This window comes from Equus caballus, chromosome X, assembly GCF_041296265.1.
Source record: "Equus caballus isolate H_3958 breed thoroughbred chromosome X, TB-T2T, whole genome shotgun sequence".
NCBI lineage: Eukaryota > Metazoa > Chordata > Mammalia > Perissodactyla > Equidae > Equus > Equus caballus.
The window spans coordinates 100,809,651-100,828,521 of NC_091715.1; the positions used below are offsets into that span (position 1 = coordinate 100,809,651).

Here is an 18,871-nt window from a genome sequence, read left to right on the forward strand (position 1 = left end):
TCCCAATGTAAACTATGGACTCTGAGTGATAACGGTTCATCAGTTGTAGCAAATGTCCCACTCAGGTGGTACACGTTGATAATTGGTGGAGGAAGGCTATGCAAGTATGGGGGCTGGGAGCACATAGGAAATTTCTGTACCTTCTGTTCAATTTTGCTGCAAACCTAAAACTGCTCTATAAAATATGTCTACTAAAAAAAGACAGTTTAACTTATGTAAATTTAGTGCTAATAGAATTTCAGGCATCACTGGGGAGACTCTTTTAAACAAAGCAACTTTTCATGAGGAAACAAACTAGTGTCATTCTGGGTACTTTTTCTCAGAAACAAACCAAGTAGAAATCTGATTTTTTAAAAAGGGAGAACAATTTCTGGTATAGAGAAACATACACTTCATGAATGTACAATTTGATGTTCAAATCAAGAAAAATATACCTAACCATTTCTCTTCAGTTTTGTGTGACAGCATTTTGTTTCACAGTTGTGATTACTGAGGCAAATATCAGGAGAGGATGAGGAAGGTATCCAGAATTACTATTTATTAGTTTTATACACTCTTCAGCTAAGCCGTGACTTTACTGGCCAAGACCCCTAATTTCCTCTTGGACCTGGAGGGTGGGGTGAAGTTTCCTTAGGCTGGAAAGTTCTTGGACCTCTAATCCACAGCTTCCTTTCTCAACATCCACATGCTGTGCCAGATTGTTATACACAGTTCACGATTGACACTAACAAGGCAAAGTTTGGGGTGAGAATTTGATCAAATTATAGTCTTGTTTTATGAAAAAATGTTAACGGGTTAAAAAATTAAGTCAAGATAAAAGAGCAGGATGGAATAGTATAGTGTAGAAACATCTTTTCAAACATAACATGTTTTTCCAAAATTTGGAAGTGGGCCAATCCAGGGTCCTCACATCAGTGTGGTAATTGGCAGGTGGAGTGAAAAACTAGGAGGAAAGAGTGGACAACATGAGTGCCCTTAGAGTCATCTATTCCAGAATCCTCAGGTTCTAGACGCTCTCCAAGGCTCAGAATTGGATTGTAATGAGGAACATGCCCGGAATTCAGTTGGAAGAACTAAACCAAAACCTAGGCTCCCTCTCAGACTAACGGTCTTGCTCCTTCGCCACGCAACTTCTATGATCAGCCATTTTAAATGACTCTTGGTTTGCATATTCGTAAATAAGAGTTTAACAGCCTACTTTGTCTCCTTCACATTGTGTGGAGGATTCACTTAAACAGAAGAAAAAAGTCATCAAACACAATTCTGTAACCCTTTGGTTCTTCATTTCTAAGGCTACACGTGCAGCAGGAGGTGAAACAAGCAAAATGGTCATTTAAAGGTTTTTTCCCCCCATGGGGAGAAAGGATGACAGGTGGACGGTTCCTGGCGTGTGGGGGTGGAACAGGACTGGAGAAGTTTAACTCCAAGCTCCTGAGGGGCTTCGAGCCTACGAAGAAGGGTATGAGCCCAAGGCGTCCTCAAGGGAGATCTTTGCCTCCCTCCTCTATCATCTGATGATGCGTCCCTGCTGGCCTTTCCTGCTCTCTTGGTTCCCACCATACCCTGCACACATGGCCTGGCCTGCTACCCAGGAGACTGGCCAGCCTTTGTTTTCAGGTGTTGGACTCTTCTATCTAGCAGCCTTGGCAGGGGTGCGCTCCAGGTAGGTCTCATCAACTCCATGGTTCTGTCCAACCCCTTCCTGTTGATTCCCCCCTCTTGCCTTCTCCGCCATGGTATGCCCCAGGACAAGATTAGACCGGCAGAGGGGCTTCACTAACAGACGCAGCCGCGGGGCAGCCAGTCAAGGACTGGAAAGGAGGTTAGGAATCAGGGTCCTGGGAGCCGCGGGGTCCTCTTACTGCCAGAATCCAGCCGCCAGCTCTCTTTATAGCGTAAGGCGGGTCTGGGGTGGAAGTTAAGGAGGAAGAGGATCATTTCCCGACTAGTTGAAGACGCCTAGTTTTGAGGAAGTTTCCTCTTCCAGTTTGGTCAGTCATGTGCAGGGTGCCTTCTGGCAAGTCGTCCATCTCTCGGCCTTGATTTTCTCTGCTACTTGCCCAATGCTAAACTTCTTTGATTTCAGGAAAGGCAGCCCCGTTAGTCCCAAGTTATCTTTGCCCCAAGGCTGTTTGAAGACCCTAGCTGTTCCGGTGAGAGGCCCCTTGAACCTTTGTCATTAACCTCCTCAACTGGGAGCAGCAGCATCAGTCATGAAGGCACACAGTGGCCGTTGAAGAGCCTTCCTCCCCCTCATCCCTGGGTTACAGCCAGATCTTACACCACCAACAGCTTGCTTTTTTCCCCCTCAGTTCCAGATAACATCAAGATGCCCAACATTGAGGAAACTGTGCTCCAGAGTGATTCCAGTGAAGCAGAGGGTGAGGCCCAGAAGCCTAAAACACCAGGGCAGAGCCAGGAAAACAAGAGCTTCTGTTCAGATGGCCACCGTCCTGGTAGGTCTAGAATTCTACCATCACTTCCTTGGGTAGTGCTTGATACCAGTTAGGTTAAAGGAATAGACAGCCTGTGGGTTAAGTGCCTTTAAAGAGCACAGAAGGCTCATTTTTCCTTTCTCATCCTTCTGCTATTCCTCTTTTGGATTGTTCTTTTCCTTGTCTTTTTTCCCCTCTAATTTTTACATATGGGACCTAGGCCCCTGATTGGCAAGTACGATTAAAAGACATTTTGGCTCTTGAGAAAGAGGGTAACAAAGCACAATTACTTGTGTTTGACAAGACTTGGGAGTATTTGAGTTAGTTCAAAACACGGAAAATAGATTACGTTCTTGTATTTTGATTTTGTAGATTGCAAATGGTAGATCTAGGATAGATTTGAGAGAATCCAAATTATCTAGTGCTGGAATTGTGTTCTGTCCTTTTCTGGGAGTATTTTGTTGACATAAAAATTATCACTGGTCTAGGGTAAAATTCTTCAGATCTGTAATAACTGTTTTTCTGAATACATAAGGGCATGAGGTCTCTTCCACGCCTTACGGTAGGCATTTATTTGAGGTTTTGGTTTGACTAGCCCAACCTCATGGGAACTCAAATTGCAGTTCTCTTACAATAATCTCCAGTGCACTTAACCAAACATCAATCTGAAGATCTGTCAAAGTGTAGTGACTTGATCTAAACTCTTGAAGACAGACGGGAAAAATAGTTGGAAACCACGATACTAAGTTGAATCACGTATGTTCCTCTGGTGGCCACTAAGGGTCACTGCTAGTTCATAGAATAGCACAAGTCTTGGTTCACAGTGTCTCTGAAATAAATGGTTTAGTGACTTGATATAGCTGGTATATTTTAACATATGTAGCTTTTCAGTTAGGGTAGAAAGGAGGTGTCGATTGATGGTACTAACGTTTGTTGAAAGACTTTTTTAACGAGAAGTAAATGTACATAAGTAGACCATCTCCTTGGTGAGTTTTAGGATCCTTATATGTGAGTTTTATTATGTCTTGGGGATAAATAGTTCTCTCTGAACAAATTATGGAACTATATTGAAAGTGAGTGAGGAAATAGTTTTCTTGCATGTTTTGGTCGTATACCAAGTAAATAATTATAACTACTCTATGTGCTTACGATGTATCGCTCCTGTAAGTAATCTGCATAATGACCTCAGAACAGTGATTACCAAATTCCAAGCTAGTGTATGGAAAAGTTCTTACCAATCTTGAGTGAAATAAAACAAAGATATTGTAATAAGTTTTTAAAAATAAAGTTAAATCGATCCAATTTAAAGGATTACTGTATACCGACTTTATTTACTGACTTTCTGCCTTTTGGGATGTTAAAATCTACTTTTAAAATTAAATGATTATTTTGGTGATGGTAAGGCGGATGTTCTCTTTGTTTGCCTTAATATCAATATGTGGGAAAATAAAAATCAGCAAATCATTGTCAGTAACTCTTCTTTTTTGGACATTTTATTAGTCTGTGGAATCCCCAGATTTGAGAACCATGCTTCAAGCATGGTTCAACTTTAGAGCCCTCCAGGGGGATTTGTGGTGTTATCTGTAAAGAGACTCTCTTCTTGTGTATCTTCCTGTCTCATCAGAGGTAGGAAGAGGATAGCGGAAACAGTAACTTTTTGCTAAATTTTTATTTTATAAGCCACAACTTATTCATGGTTTCTTTGCTGTGTTTTACTTATGGCTTTGACAGTCCAAAAAATGGTTCTGAAATCATTTTCACATTTTCCTTTTCGTAAACTAACTTCTCTTCTCCTCATGCCTGACTTCTCTAACTTTCTAGTGCTGTTGAAGGGCAAAGAATTCAGAAAACCTCAAATACCGGAATGACTGAGTGAGTCTGAGTAAGATCTGTTTGATGAATCTAAATTCGGGGGCCTTAATTGGCTGAGTGAATCTCTGAATAAAAGAAAAATTCTATTTGTGTGGGTTCCCTGTTGACGATTGCTATACTTTTTTCTAGAGCGCCAACCTGAAGTGCTTTCTGTCACAGAGCTGATAGAGACAATTAGCAAAGTTTCCAAGCTTAGCATTGCTCATGAAATCGTGGTAAACAAAGATTTCTATTTGGAAGAGAGTGTTTTACCTCCCAACAGGTACAGACTCTTGCCTTTTTTTTTCCATTTTACTCCTCCTGACATAGGCACATAGCACAAATGACTTTTAATCATGTTTGAAGCATTTTCATTAATACAATTAATGTTTGAGTATGTCTTAACTGGTACCAACAAATAAAACAGAGGAGTAATCAGTGTAATTATTAGTTCCAAAGAGTCAGAGCAGAAAAATTATATTTACACAGGAAATAAACCAAAGTAATTATCGTCAGAATGTTCCTCTTGATATCCCAGTTAACAATGGAAGACAGAGTGAATTTCAGGTCTTCTTTGACAGCTTTGGAGGAAATAGCTCCTAGCAGTTACTCTTTTAATCGTCTACAAGTTATACAGGTACAGATGAAAAGATTACTTTTCTAATAGTGATATTGCCAACTCCTCACGGGATGAGATTTCAGGGAGCATTTCTGCTTCATAATCAGCTTAATAAAGATCCTGCAAACGAAGATCAGAACCTCATTAATAAATAATGCCCCTCTAAAGTCAGACTTTACTCTGGTTCTTCTTAATTGTATTGATATTGCAATGCTTAAATAAGAGTCATTCAGTGAGTACGAAATGACTGCTTCTAATGGTTTGTTAATAGTTAACTGGGTAAATTTCTCTGTTGAAACCTATATTGTATTGCATTTCTAGTTTCCCACCTTACATGCTTCTATTTTGCCATTTAGGGATTCTATTGCTAAAGCACCTTGCTCTGTCAGTGTTTCTTTTGTTCTTCACACTCCTTAGTTTGCCCTTGCCTGTTGCCAACGGGTACTCATACCAGGCACAGCTTCCCTGAAGAAGGTTCTCACCAAAACACAGGTCTCCTAGCATCTTCCTCACCACCTTTGCTGTCCTTGGACGCCGAGTTAGATTTATTTTTCTGCTGGCAGGGGTGCAGAGAAAGTGAAGCTTGGAGAGTGAAGGTCTGTTGAAGTGGCAGGGGGTCGTGGTGGCGATGAGAGGCAGATAAATGAAGCAGAGGAAATAATACTATTTAGAGCTTAGTTTTCATTGTTTTCTTATTAACAGCCTTATTCTAGTGTAGTAGTGCAAAAAGGATACTGGGAAAGAGGTTGAAACAGAATTTGAGGTTATGTCTTATCTATAGATAATCAATGATTGGTTTTCCCCTTGGGCTTATAAAATGACACTAATTACAGCTAGAGATTCCTAAGAGAAATCTGATCTTCGTATCATTATTCAACAAATATTTATTGAGTACTTACTAGGAGGAGGGCAGAATTTTGAAGGCTGGAGACGTATAGATGAGTAAGATGCTGGCTTTGCTATCAAGAAGCTTCTGTAGGGGAGATTGTCAAATAGTAGATAGCTACTGTGCAATGATAAATTCTCTCACATCTAGTATATGGAGTTCTGGGTTTGTGCTCAGCATTCAGGAAGGCTTTCCTGATAAGACAACACTTGAGTCTTGGAGTATGAGTAGGTGCTTTTCAAGTGGTCTAGCGAGGAAAGGATTCTCCTGGAAATGGAAATGATGTATCAGAGGCATAGAATGGTGGACGGTGATTATATATTCATTATAAGCAGATCGCTATTTTTGGAACACAGAGTGCTGGAAGGAGGAAGGCAATAAGGTAGGAGAAGTGGCAGAATAGGGTTATGAAGGATCTTGGAGGCCGTGTATCCTGCTGGTGATGGGGAGCCCCTAAAGGATTTTAAATGGGCGTGCCATCAGATTTGTATCTTAGAAAAAGAATTGATTTCAGTAAGAATATGTGGCATTGTGGGAGTAAAACTTTGTCAGGGCAGGCAGGCCATTTAATAGCATATTGCAATAGTCCAGGTGCGAGGTGATCGTAGATGGGGATGGATTCCAGAGATGTTTAAGAAGCAAAATCTCTGGAAGTTGGAGACCAAGTGGATAAAAGGAATGAGGGAAAGTGATTAAGAAGGTCTCCAGTGCACACGAGATAAATAACAGTTGGTGACATCTCACAGGTGGGATTGGTGTGTTGAGGGAGGAACTTTGATGTTTTTTCCGTTTATCTTTGTATTGCTTGTAAAATGTTTAACAAAGGCATACATTACTATAGTATTTTTTTATTGAGATTATGATAGTTTACAACCTTGTGAAATGTCACTTGTGCATTATTGTTTGTCAGCCGTGTTGTAGTGCACCGCTTCTCACTTTGTGCCCACCCCCCACTGCCCCTTTCCCCTGGTAGCCACTAATCTGTTCTCTTTGTCTACGTGATTAACTTCAACATATGAGTGGAGTCATACAGAGGTTGTCTTTCTCTATCTGGCTTATTTCACTGAACATAATACCCTCAAAGTCCATCCATGTTGTCGTGAATGGGATGATTTTATCCTTTTTTATGGCTGAGTAGTATTCCATTGTATATATATACACCATATCTTCTTTATCCAATCATCAGTTGATGAGCACTTAGGTTGCTTCCACGTCTTGGCTATTGTAAATAATGCTGCGATGAACATAGGGGTGCATGGGACTTTTGGAATTGCTGATTTCAAGTTCTTTGGATAGATACCCAGTAGTGGGATGGCTGGGTCATATGGTATTTCCCTTTTTAATGTTTTGAGAAATCTCCATACTGTTTTGCATAGGGGCTGCATGAGTTTGCATTCCCACCAGCAGTGTATGAGGGTTCCTCTTTATCTGCAAGCTCTCCAACATTTGTTCCTTTTTGTTTTGGTTATTTTTGCATTCTAATGGGTGTAAGGTGCTATCTTAGTGTAGTTTTGATTTGCATTTCCCTGATGATCAGTGATGATGGACATCTTTTCATGTGCCTGTTGGCTATCCGTATATCTTCTTTGGAGAAATGTCTGTTCATGTCTCCTGCCCATTTTTTGATCCAGTGGTTTGGTTTTTCGTTGTTGAGTTGTGTGAGCTTTTTATATATTATGGAGATTAACCCTTTGTCAGATATACGACTTGAAAATATCTTTTCCCAATTAGTGGGATGTTTTTCTGTTTCCATCCTGTTTTCCCTTACCTTGAAGAAGTTCTTTAGTCTGATGAAGTCCCATTTGTTTATTCTTTCTATTGTTTCCCTTGTCTGAGAAGACATGGTGTCTGAAAAGATCCTTTTAATACTGATGTCAAAGAGTGTACTCCCTGTGTTTTCTTCTAGAAGCCTTATGGTTTCAGGTCTTACCTTTAGGTCTTTGATCCATTTTGAGTTTATTCTTGTGAATGGTAAAAAAGAATGGTCAATTTTCATTCTTTTACATGTGGCTGTCCAGTTTTCCCAGCACCCTTTGTTGAAGAGACTTTCTCTTCTCCATTGTAGGCCCTCAGCTCCTTTGTCGAAGATTAGCTGTCTATAGATGTGTGGTTTTATTTCTGGGCTTTCAATTCTGTTCCATTGATCTGTGCACCTGTTTTTGTACCAATACCATGCTGTTTTGATTACAGTAGCTTTGTAGTATGTTTTGAAGTCAGGGATTGTGATGCCTCCAGCTTTGTCCTTTTTTCTGAGGATTGCTGTAGCAATTCGGGGTCATTTGTTGCCCCATATGAATTTTAGGATTCTTTGTTCTATTTCTGTAAAGAATGTCATTGGGAATCTTATTGGGTAGCATTGAATCTGTAGGTTGCTTTAGGTAGAAGGGACATTTTAACTATGTTTATTCTTCCAATCCACCTGCATGGAATGTCTTTCCATCTCTTTAGGTCGTCATCAATTTCTTTCAGGAAAGTCTTGTAGTTTTTGTAGTATAGGTCTTTCACTTCCTTAGTTAAATTCACCCCAAGGTATTTTATTCTTTTTGTTGTGATTTTGAATGGTTTTGTGTTCCTGAGTTCTTTTTCTGTTAGTTCGTTATTAGAGTACAGAAATGCTACTGATTTATGTAAGTTGATTTTATACCCTGCAACTCTGCTGTAGTTGTTGATTATTTCTAATCGTTTTCCAATGGATTTTTTGTGGTTTTCCAAATATATAAGATCATGTCATCTGCAAACAGTGAGAGTTTCACTTCTTCGCTCCCTATTTGCATTCCTTTTATTCCTTTTTCTTGCCTAATTGCTCTGGCCCAAACCTCCAGTACTATGTTGAATAAGAGTGGTGATAGAGGGCATCCTTGTCTCATTCCTGTTCTCAGGGGGATGGCACTCAGTTTTAGCCCATTGAGTATGATGTTGGCTGTGGGTTTGTCATATATGGCCTTTATTATGTTGAGGTAATTTCCTTCTATCCCCATTTTGTTAAGACTTTTTATCATAAATGGCTGTTGGATCTTGTCAAATGCTTTCTCTGCTTCTATTGAGATGATCATGTGGTTTTTAATCCTCAATTTGTTGATGTGGTGTATCACACGGATTGATTTGCAGATGTTGAACCATCCCTGTGTCCCTGGTATGAATCCCACTTGATCATGATGTATGATCCTTTGACGTATTGCTGAATTCAGGTTGCCAAAATTTTGTTGAGAATTTTTGCATCTGTGTTCATCAGTGATATTGGCCTGTAGTCCTCCTTTTTTGTGCTGTCCTTGTCAGGCTTTGGTATCAGCGTGATGTTGGTTTCGTAAAATGTGTTAGGACGTGTTCCATCCTCCCTAATTTTTTGGAATAGCTTGAAAAGGATAGGTATTAAATCCTCTCTGAAAGTTTGGTAGAATTCCCCAGGAAAGCCATCTGGTCATGGGGTTTTATTCTTTGGGATGCTTTTGATTGCTGTTTCAATCTCTTTCCTTGTGATTGGTCTGTTCAGGTTGTCTGTTTTCTTCTTGGCTTAGCTTTGGGAGGTTGTAAGAGTTTAAGAATTTATCCATTTCCTCTAGGTTATCCATTTTGTTGGCATATAGCTTTTCATAGTATTCTCTTATAATCCGTTGTATTTCTGTGGAGTCTTGTTATTTCTCCTCTTTCATTTCTGATTTTGTTTATTTGAGCTTTCTCTCTTTTTTTCTTTGTTAGTCTGGCTAGGGGTTTGTCAATTTTATTTATCTTCTCAAAGAACCAGCTCTTTGTTTCATTGATCCTTTCTACTGCCTTTTTTGTTTCAATAGCATTTGTTTCTGCTCTGTGTTTTACTATTTCTCATCTGCTGACTTTGGGCTATGTTGGTTCTTCTTTTTCTAATTCAGTTAGGTGTAATTTGAGATTGCTTATTTGGGATTTTTCTTGTTTGTTAAGGTGTGCTTGTATTGTGATGAATTTCTCTCTTAATACAGCTTTTGCTGCATCCCATATGAGTTGGTATGGCATGCTATCGTTTTCATTTGTCTCCAGATATTTTTTGATTTCTTCTTTAATTTGTTCAATGATCCATTGCTTGTTCAATAGCATATTGTTTAGTCTCCACATCTTTGTCCTTTTCTCAGCTTTTTTCTTGTAATTAACTTGTAGCTTTATAGTATTATGATCAGAGAAGATGCTTGTTATTATTTCAATTTTTTTAAATTTGTAGTGGCTTGCCTTGTTTCCCAACATATGGTCTGTCCTTGAGAATGTTCCGTGTGCACTGGAGAAGAATGTGTATTCTGCTGTTTTTGGATGGAGTGTTCTATATATGTCCATTATGTTCAACTGTTTTAGCTTTTTGTTTAATTCCACTGTTTCCTTGTTGATTTTCTGTCTGGATGATCTGTCCAACAGTGTGAGTGAGGTGTTGAGGTCCTCTACTATTATTGTGTTATTTTTGATATCTTCTTTTAGGTTTGTTAATAGCTGCTTTATGAACTTTGGTGCTCCTGTGTTGGGTGCATAGATATTTGTAAGCATTATTTCTTCTTGATGTAGTGTCCCTTTGGCATACTACTCAGCCATAAGAAATGATGAAATCCGGCCATTTGTGACAACATGGATGGTCCTTAAGGGTATTATGCTGAGTGAAATTATTCAGCGGGAGAAAGTCAAATACCTTACGATCTCACTCATAAGTAGAAGATAAAAACAATGAGAAAGAAAGACATAGCAATGGAGATTGGATTGGTAGTTCCCTTTGATCATTATATGTTGCCCCTCTTTGTCTCTCTTTACCTGCCTTATCTTGTAATCTACTTTTTCTGATATAAGCATTACAACACCTGCTTTCTTTTGTTTGCCACTAGCTGGGAGTATCATCTTCCACCCCTTCACTCTGAGCCTGTATTTGTCATTGGAGCTGAGATGTGTTTCCTGGAGGCAACAAATTATTGGATCTTGTTCTTTACTCCATCTTTCCGCTCTGTGTCTTTTTACTGGAGAGTTCGATCCTTTTACGTTGAGGGTGATTATTGATGTATGAGGACTTAATGCTGTCATTCTGTCACTCGTTCTCTGGTTTTCCTGCATTTCCTTTGTTTCTTGTCCTGTGTGTTTTGGTGTACCCATTGATTTCTGCAGTTTCTTATTCTGTGTTTCTTAGTTTTTTCCTTATTTACTTTTTGTGTCTCTGTTCTGCTTTTTAGTTAAGTGGCTACCCTGAAGTTTGTATTCAGAATGTCATGCATACCATAGTCCATTTTCTGATGCCTTCTTATTTCCTTACTCTCAACTTACTCAGTTCCTTTCCTCCTCCCCTCCTAAGTTAGAATTCTCCTATCTTATTTCAACTTGTGTTGTGAGTTGGTGATTAAAGTGACAAGGTTGTCTTTGTTTTTGGTGTTTTCCTTCCCTTTATCCTAATGCTATAGTTGAATATTTGCTATCCTATTCTGATTCTATGTGTCTCCCTACTCTGTGTTTTGTGACCCCTTTCTCCCTTTTTTTCTGTTTTCAGGTATGAGGACCTTCTTGAGAATTTCTTGTGGGGGAGGGGGGGTCTCATGGCAATGAAGTCCCATAGCTTTTGTTTGTCTGGGAAAGTTTTAATTTCTCCCTCATATCTGAAGGATATTTTTGCTGGATAGAGTATTCTTGGCTGAAGATTATCTTTTAAAGTTTTGAATATGTCATTCCATTCTCTCCTAGCTTGTAAGGTTTCTGCAGAGAAATCTGCTGAAAGTCGGAGAGAGGTTCCTTTGTAGGTTATTTTCTTCTGCCTTGCTGCCCTGAGTATTCTTTCTTTGTCATTCATTTTTGCCAGTTTTACTACTATATGCCTTGCAGTAAGTCTTTTTACATTGATAAATCTAGGAGGGCTGAAAGCTTCCTCCACACATATTTCTCTCTGATTCCCTAGATTTGGGAAGTTCTCTGCTATTATTTCTTTGAGCATGCTTTCTGCTCCATTTTCTTCTCTTCACCTTCTGGGAATACCTGTAATTCTTATGTTGCATTTCCTCATTGAGTCAGATATTTCTCAGAGACTTTCTTCATTTCTTTTCAGTCTCAGTTCTCTCTCCTCCTCTGTCTGGAGCAATTCAAGATGTCTGTCTTCGATTGTGCTGACTCGCTCCTCTATGGCGTCCACATCAGCATTCAGCGAATCTGTATCTTGTTTTATCGCTTCTGTTTTGTCTTTCATCTCTAGTATTTCTGATTGATTCTTCTTTACAGTTTCAATCTCTTTTGTGAAGTAGCTCCTGAACTCATTGAATTGTTTCTCTGTATTCACTTTTACCTCATTGAGTTTTTTGACGATAGCTCTTCTGAATTCATTGTCGTTTAGTTTACTCATTTCTGAGTCTTCAGGACAGAATTCTGTGTGTGTATTTTCTCTCTGGTCTGGAGTTTTGATGAACCTTGATGCTAGAGCTACGTGTTTTTCCCATTGTGATATTATGTGGTTGCCATTACAGCCTATCGCCACTGGGTGGGGGTCGAGAGTCATATATTTTGAGCCCCCCCTCCCTTCAGGTGAGATGGCGTGGCACAGCGTGGGCGAGGGGAGGGGGCCATTTTCTCTAGCAGGCAGTGCCCGGTTTCTGGATCAGCTCGCCCTGTCTGGTCTGGTCTCCTGGCTTCCTGGCTTGATGAGGTCACCCCACATGAAGGCTTTTGCCCAATAGAGGGCTTCCCTCTAGGCTGCAAGGGCGCTAGGGAGTCCTGGGTGATCCTACGGTCACACAACCCATCCCCCACTCCTTCCCTCATGGATCCTCCCGCGGCAGCAATCCCAGTCTTTAGAGGAGGAAGAAAAGTTCTCTCTTACCCCATTCCAGCTCCTCCGAGGGGGATTCCAGCCTCTCTGCCCTCCGTCGTTTGGCTGCTGTGACTCTCCGAGGATTCCTGTGCTATTACGATATTTCCTGTTGGAATGTGGCTGCTCCTTTTTGTTATATGTTAGAGGGGAGAGAGTCCCAGGAAAGCTCACTCCACCATGATGCTGACATCACCCTTCACTGTTGTATTTTTTAAGAGGAAAAGGGCTAAGCTTTCTGGTTTGCAAGAACAAGGAACAAGTTTAAAAGGGGAAGATTTTATGAATTCAGTTTCAGCTTGCTGAGTTTAAGGTCCACGTAAAACTTTTAAGATGGGTGCACGTTACCAAAAAGAAAAATCCTTTCCTGGATTTCAAGACTGAAGGGAAAAGATCACCTAGTTCAAAAGTCTAAGTCTATGGACTAAAGGCACACGTTTAGGTAGGGTGCAGAACCAAGGCTAGGACTCAGGGGCTCAACCCCTAGTTCATGGTTCTTCCTACTGCAGGAGGAGAGCTTCTCTGGAACCATGAGGTACCCTTCTGAGAAGATTTGGCCAATGCCTTCGTATCCGAGACTAAACTCAGTTTATTCAACTCTGCTCATGTTTAAACACAGCTCCTGGCTTGTCAATCTAATGGTCTTTGATGATCTTAAATGCTGTTCGGGATTTAGGGGATTATGATCCTATATCAGTTCTCATGATAAAGAGCAATTTGCTCATTTAACCTTCTTATAGTCTGGAAGGCAGGTTCGTGGACACAGTGTACAAAGCTTTTTGGGACCATCTGAAAGAGCAGCTATTGAGTACTCCCCCTGACTTCACGTGTGCTCTTAAACTTCTAAAAGAAGTTAAGGAGGTGAGTAACCAACCTCCCGTTTGTAGATGGTGTTTCTGGGCATCTCAGACCTTTGGGTTCTTGATGGCTACCAATATCCTAAGTAGCATACTTCCTTTCTGAACATGGCCCACTCCTTAAATAGATAATATGGAGAAGCTTCCGTTTTATTTGTATGAGAAGAAGCTTGAAAGTTGGGATCTTGTTATAACAACATGGTTTATCATTCAATTAAATATTTTCACTGAACCCTCACTATGTTTCATGTGTTTCAGAAGCACATAGATGCATAAGAGAGCCCTTGCCCACAAGGAACTTATACTTTCGAGTCAAAAGGCTGTTTTAAGTGACCCTTAATGGTTGCTTTTCCTATTTCATCATTTCCCTTTGAAGTAAAAGTCTAAAGATGTCCTTATCCCTTATTAAGCTTGTCTCATCACCTTGTGGTGGTGTCTTTTATATTTTATATATTGTGTTAATTTTATGTTTTTATATCCTCCACTTCCTTTATCACACTCTTGTTTTTATTCATACCTTTATCTCATTCTGCTCAGAAAATAATACGGCACTACTGTTATTACTGATTCCAATGAAGCCTTGAATTATATTTGGCCCCTAAACCGAGAGAGATAATAAATATTCTCTGTAAGAAATTTAGAGACCTAGTTTCTGGACCCCCAGAAAGACACAGGCTGGGATACCTTTGTCTTAAGAGGGTTGTTTATTGGGGAATGTTTGAGGTTCTAAACAGCTTGGCTCTATTGATTTTCTTTTCTGGGAAGATCTTGCTATCACTGCTATTACCACGCCAGAACCGCCTAAGAAATGAGGTGGAAGAAGCTCTGGACATGGATCTCCTCAAGCAGGAAGCAGAACATGGGGCCCTGGATGTCCCTCATCTCTCTAACTACATTCTTAATTTGATGGCCCTGCTATGTGCACCAGCCCGAGATGAAGCAGTGCGCAAACTAAAGAGCATAACAGATCCTGTGCAGTTACTGAGGTGAGAAACTAAATGTACTGTCCCTGAAATCTGCCTTAGACATGGTGCCAAAAAACTCGGGGCCAGATACTGTGTTAGAGCCCCTGCCTTGTCTAGCTCTTCTGTGCTGAAAAACTGACTAATACCTCTTTTCTTCCTCCCTGGACTAGTGGCTTTTATTTTCTGAGGACAGTCTCTCAGGGCCTGTCTGATGATCTTTAGGTCATTCGGACCCCTATTAAGAAATGCTGTTAAGACATTAGAGCACAGTAATTCTTTCTTCTAGAGATTCCAAACAGCCCTTTTCCAGATGTTCTCCTACGTGTCCTAACTCAAACCCTGTGAGGGGACATGAATGAGGATTATCTCTGTTTCCCAGTTAGAAGAACCAAGACCCAGAAAGGTAAAGTGATATGCCCAATGATTTAGAAATTCAGTCACCATCATTCCCACTACCTACAGATAGTTGTTGGGACTTTGGTCATTTTCCTTCCACTGACTACCCTTTTTGCTGAGAAGACAGAGTGGCTACGGTGGAAAGAGCTCTGGACTGGTAACTAAAAAGGCAGAAGATGTCTCTGTCCGTAGCTTTGCCAGCAGCTCACTCTGTGGCCTTGGGTCCCTGGCTACTGTGTCTTTATCTGTAAATCGAAGTAGGGTTGTTGTTTTTAAGGCCCCTTTTCACTCTAAAGTCAACAATTTTAGGACTCCTCGCTTGGCTTCCACCCCTCTGCACCGGCTTTCCTTTCATAGTGTAAATATTTGATTTCTCTCTATGACAGGGGTATCTTCCGTGTTCTGGGCCTGATGAAAATGGACATGGTAAACTATACCATCCGGAGTCTTCGACCTTACCTGAAGGAACATTCCGTCCAGTATGAACGAGCTAAATTCCAGGAGCTCCTCGACAGGCAGCCCAGTAGGTTTAAAATTTAAAGGCAGGAGAGGGAAGATTTGACCTTGGATCTGCCCTCTTACAGTGATAGAGTATTTTGTATTTTCTGCTTAGAAAATTTCTTCCTTGGGTAAGGGATAGGGAGAAGGAGCGTTTCTCTAAGACAGAAAGACCTAGAAAATCACTTCTTTATTGACCTAGAGAGTATCTTAAAGCCTTCCTCTTGGAGTCTTGGAGTTTGAAGATACTCACATGTTCCCTTCTATGTCATAGATCTCCTTGAATGCACCACAAAATGGCTAACCAAAGCAGCAGCAGACATCACTCCACCATCTTCGAGTTCTCCTGACTCTCCCGGCTCCTCCACTATGGCCTGTGCACTTCCAAATTGGGCAGCTGACAACTCGGAGCTCCCCAGTCCCACAATGGTGCTATACCAGGGTTACCTGAACCTTCTTCTCTCGGATTCTGACAAGGAAGAATTCCCTGAGGTAGGAATGTGTGTTAGAGCATTGCCTTTTGGTTTTGTTTTCAACAACTTCACTAGAACCCTTTTCTCCTGGCAACCTGCTCTTCCGTGCTTCACCAGACTTTGCTGATGGACAGAATCCGGCTGCAGGAGATGGAGTCCCAGTTGCGCCAGTTAACCATCCTGACCTCAGTCTTGCTAGTGGCCAGAAGTTTCTCTGGTAATGTTTTATTCAACTCACCTGAATTTCTGGATAAACTGAAATGCATAACCAAGGCCCTGACAGAGGAATTTAACTCCAGGTAAGCTTCATAGATCTTTCTTAAAGTTGAAACTAGTATGTGGTCTTTGGCACACAGGCAGGTAATGTAGTATGGCTTCTACTTCATCACAAACCACACAAAGGACTTTGGGAACGATCTGCAAAGATTGCTGATGTCTTGTGATAAGTTCTATTGAGGCTTGGGATAGAAAAAATAAAACTTCTTTCCAAAGAGCAGAGTGTGGCTAGTTTGCTACAAACGATTCATTATGTTTGCTAAGAATGGGTCCTTATGTACTTGAATGGGTGACTGATTTGTGTATGTATAACTGGAAAGTGATCCGTTGGTCGGTAACCGATTGATCATTCGCTGTATGCAGGGCACCATAACCAAAGTAAAAAGAGGATTTAGAAGTCCAAGTCTCTATGTATTTTCAATTTAATTGGCAAGGTAGGAAAAAAAGCCATGGAAAATACCAAAGGAAATCTTAAAACAATATTTAGATCAAATTTATGGGACTAAAGAGTACTGAATGGGTCCAAGGATGGAGCTGAACCCTTGTCCAGTTTGTCTTGTGTTCTTTGAAGCAGAATATAGTACTGTATGCACGAATTAGCTGGAACCTTGAGGGTAGCTATGAAGGTATTTCACCTACACACTGGGTCCTGTTGTTTAATCATGGTGGGGAGCTGAAATTCGCCTTTGAGTGGATCTGGCTTCTGCTCCGGGGCTCTCTGGCTTTGCCCTTCTGCCAGGGCCACTTTGCTTTCTGTCCTTCATTTCCAGGCCTGAAGAGGCTATGCTGAGTGTGAGTGAACAAGTGTCTCTGGAAATCCAACAAGGCCTCAAAAGCATGGGTCTCTCTGCCCTGAGCAGCAAAAACACAGCATCTCTTACAGGCCAACTCCAGAACATTGCCAAGAAGGAGAACCGTGTTCGTACCATCATTGGTAAGAGTCTCATGGTGGTGGTGGGGAGGGATGGCAAGAATTTGGAGGGTGCGCAGGTAGCCTCAACCCTGAAAGTCAGTTACAGAACCATTTAAAAATGGAAAAGCATGATCATTGGGAAAATGTTTTGGCTTTAGTTTCCTTATCTATAACGTGCAGGGTTGAAGTAGATTTCTTCCAGTTTGAAGAGTGAATGTATGGTTTTAAGGTGGATCTGCAGCTAGGATATATAACTTGCAGGTGTGAGATACTGTCCCACCAACCCTACTGAGTCACCCCTGATCATTCTCTACTTGTAGTCCAAGACCTATGTTGGGAAACCCTGTCTCTATGCCATGCTTTAAGTTACCACGCAGGCCCCTACTCCTCTCCGAGGAACTGATGCTGTCTTAGACTGTAGAACATGTTCCATGCTGGAGGGGAAGCAGTGAACTTGGCCAGCTTGCTTCTAACTTTTGCATCTTAACATGGTCAGATTTGGGTGTGTGGGCCTGAACTTGGCATACTGGCTGCAATGTGTGCCCTTGGAATTTCAGGTACAGTGTCTAGGATCCTCTTGTTAGGTCAGATGCACACCAGGAGCTCACTTGGAGCCACGTAATCTTATGAACAGCCAGAAATTTACTAGCTCAACATCTTTTGATCGTGCACTGTCTTTGGGAGCTTGACAGCATTCGCTCTTCCAAAACACAAGGAACAAATCTCATTTATACGATTTACCCAAATGAGTGGGTTGGTCAGTGAGTATCTCAGTTAACTTAAACTTTGATGAGCAGAGAGTGCAAAGGGCAATGTGAATTTCTCCTGAAACCTCTTTGATCTTCCTCTTTTCATTGTTTTTGCTTGCTCACAGATCAGCGGATCCGTTTGTTTCTCAAATGCTGTTTAGTCCGTGGCATGCAGGAATCTCTGCTAGACTTCCCTGGAGGCCTTATTCTCATCAAGGGGGAGTTGGCAGACCTGGGCTGGAAGTTTGTCAATCTGATGCGTCACAATCAGCAGGTATATAGCCCCTACTATGCTGAAATCCTAAAAAATATCATCCCTCCGGCTCAGGCAGGAGAAACAGAAGTGGAATGTCTCTGATAATGCTGGACCCCAGCTGTGGCAACAAGGACCCAGGAGAGAGGGCTCAGCCTGTTCCTGGGATGACGTCACCTATGGCCAGCAGAGCAACCAGTCCTCTTCCTAACTACAGCCAGAACACATGGCTTCAGCGTTCAAGCATGTAAACACCAACTGGCCCAATCCCCTTCGTTAATAAACTTCTGAGCTGCAAGCAAACCTCAGTTCCTTCTGTGCTGCAACTGAATCCAGCTTCTGTGGCATTATCCTTAACTAGCTGTGAAGCCCGTGAGCCCTCAGTTTTCACTTCCCTGGCTGATCATTCTTCAGTATTCTGGCTTGGGCAGGCATCAGGTGCTAGCATTATTTTCCCCAATGGAAAATCATTTCCGTGAGGCCTATAAAAACTTTGTAGTGTTACCCAGAGCGTGAGCATGAGGGCTTCTGGAAGTCAGAAATTCACTGAGTTATAGATCAAGAGAAGACACAGAATCCAACTTCCTGTACCAAATCTTTCCGTAATTTTGGAGGATGCAGCAGTAGTAAGAGGCCCCATCTCCTTTGCTGGTGTGTGGCATAAACAGTATGAAAACTGGGGACCGGATGAAAGTCCACATTGTCTGCTAACAAGCACTGAGTTGAGAACAGTTCTCAGCCTCCATGGGATTGTTTTCCCTCTCCCTCTCAAGTGATCTTGGGGGTCAGGGTTGGAGTCCCTGATAGTGACACCAAATCCAAGCCGTTAGGTCAGTGGCCGACTCATGTCAAGTTCATCCTTGGTCCTGTTCTATAGCTGAACGATTCTCTGTTTTCATATTTCTAGGTTTAGAGC

The 18,871-nt window shown here is 41.3% G+C and overlaps 1 protein-coding gene across 1 annotated transcript; it reads left to right on the plus strand.

Moving 5' to 3' along the window:
- The first annotated feature begins 1,730 nt into the window (after positions 1-1,730).
- LOC138921747 (T-complex protein 11-like X-linked protein 2) lies at positions 1,731-18,258 on the plus strand. Its single transcript, XM_070256909.1, has 10 exons — positions 1,731-1,822; positions 2,313-2,456; positions 4,437-4,569; positions 13,316-13,436; positions 14,198-14,418; positions 15,180-15,316; positions 15,566-15,783; positions 15,882-16,063; positions 16,811-16,974; positions 17,828-18,258. Exons 2-10 carry the CDS (start codon positions 2,330-2,332, stop codon positions 18,058-18,060), a joined length of 1,536 nt encoding a protein of 511 aa, XP_070113010.1. The 5' UTR covers positions 1,731-1,822; positions 2,313-2,329; the 3' UTR covers positions 18,061-18,258.
- The last annotated feature ends 613 nt before the right edge of the window (positions 18,259-18,871 follow it).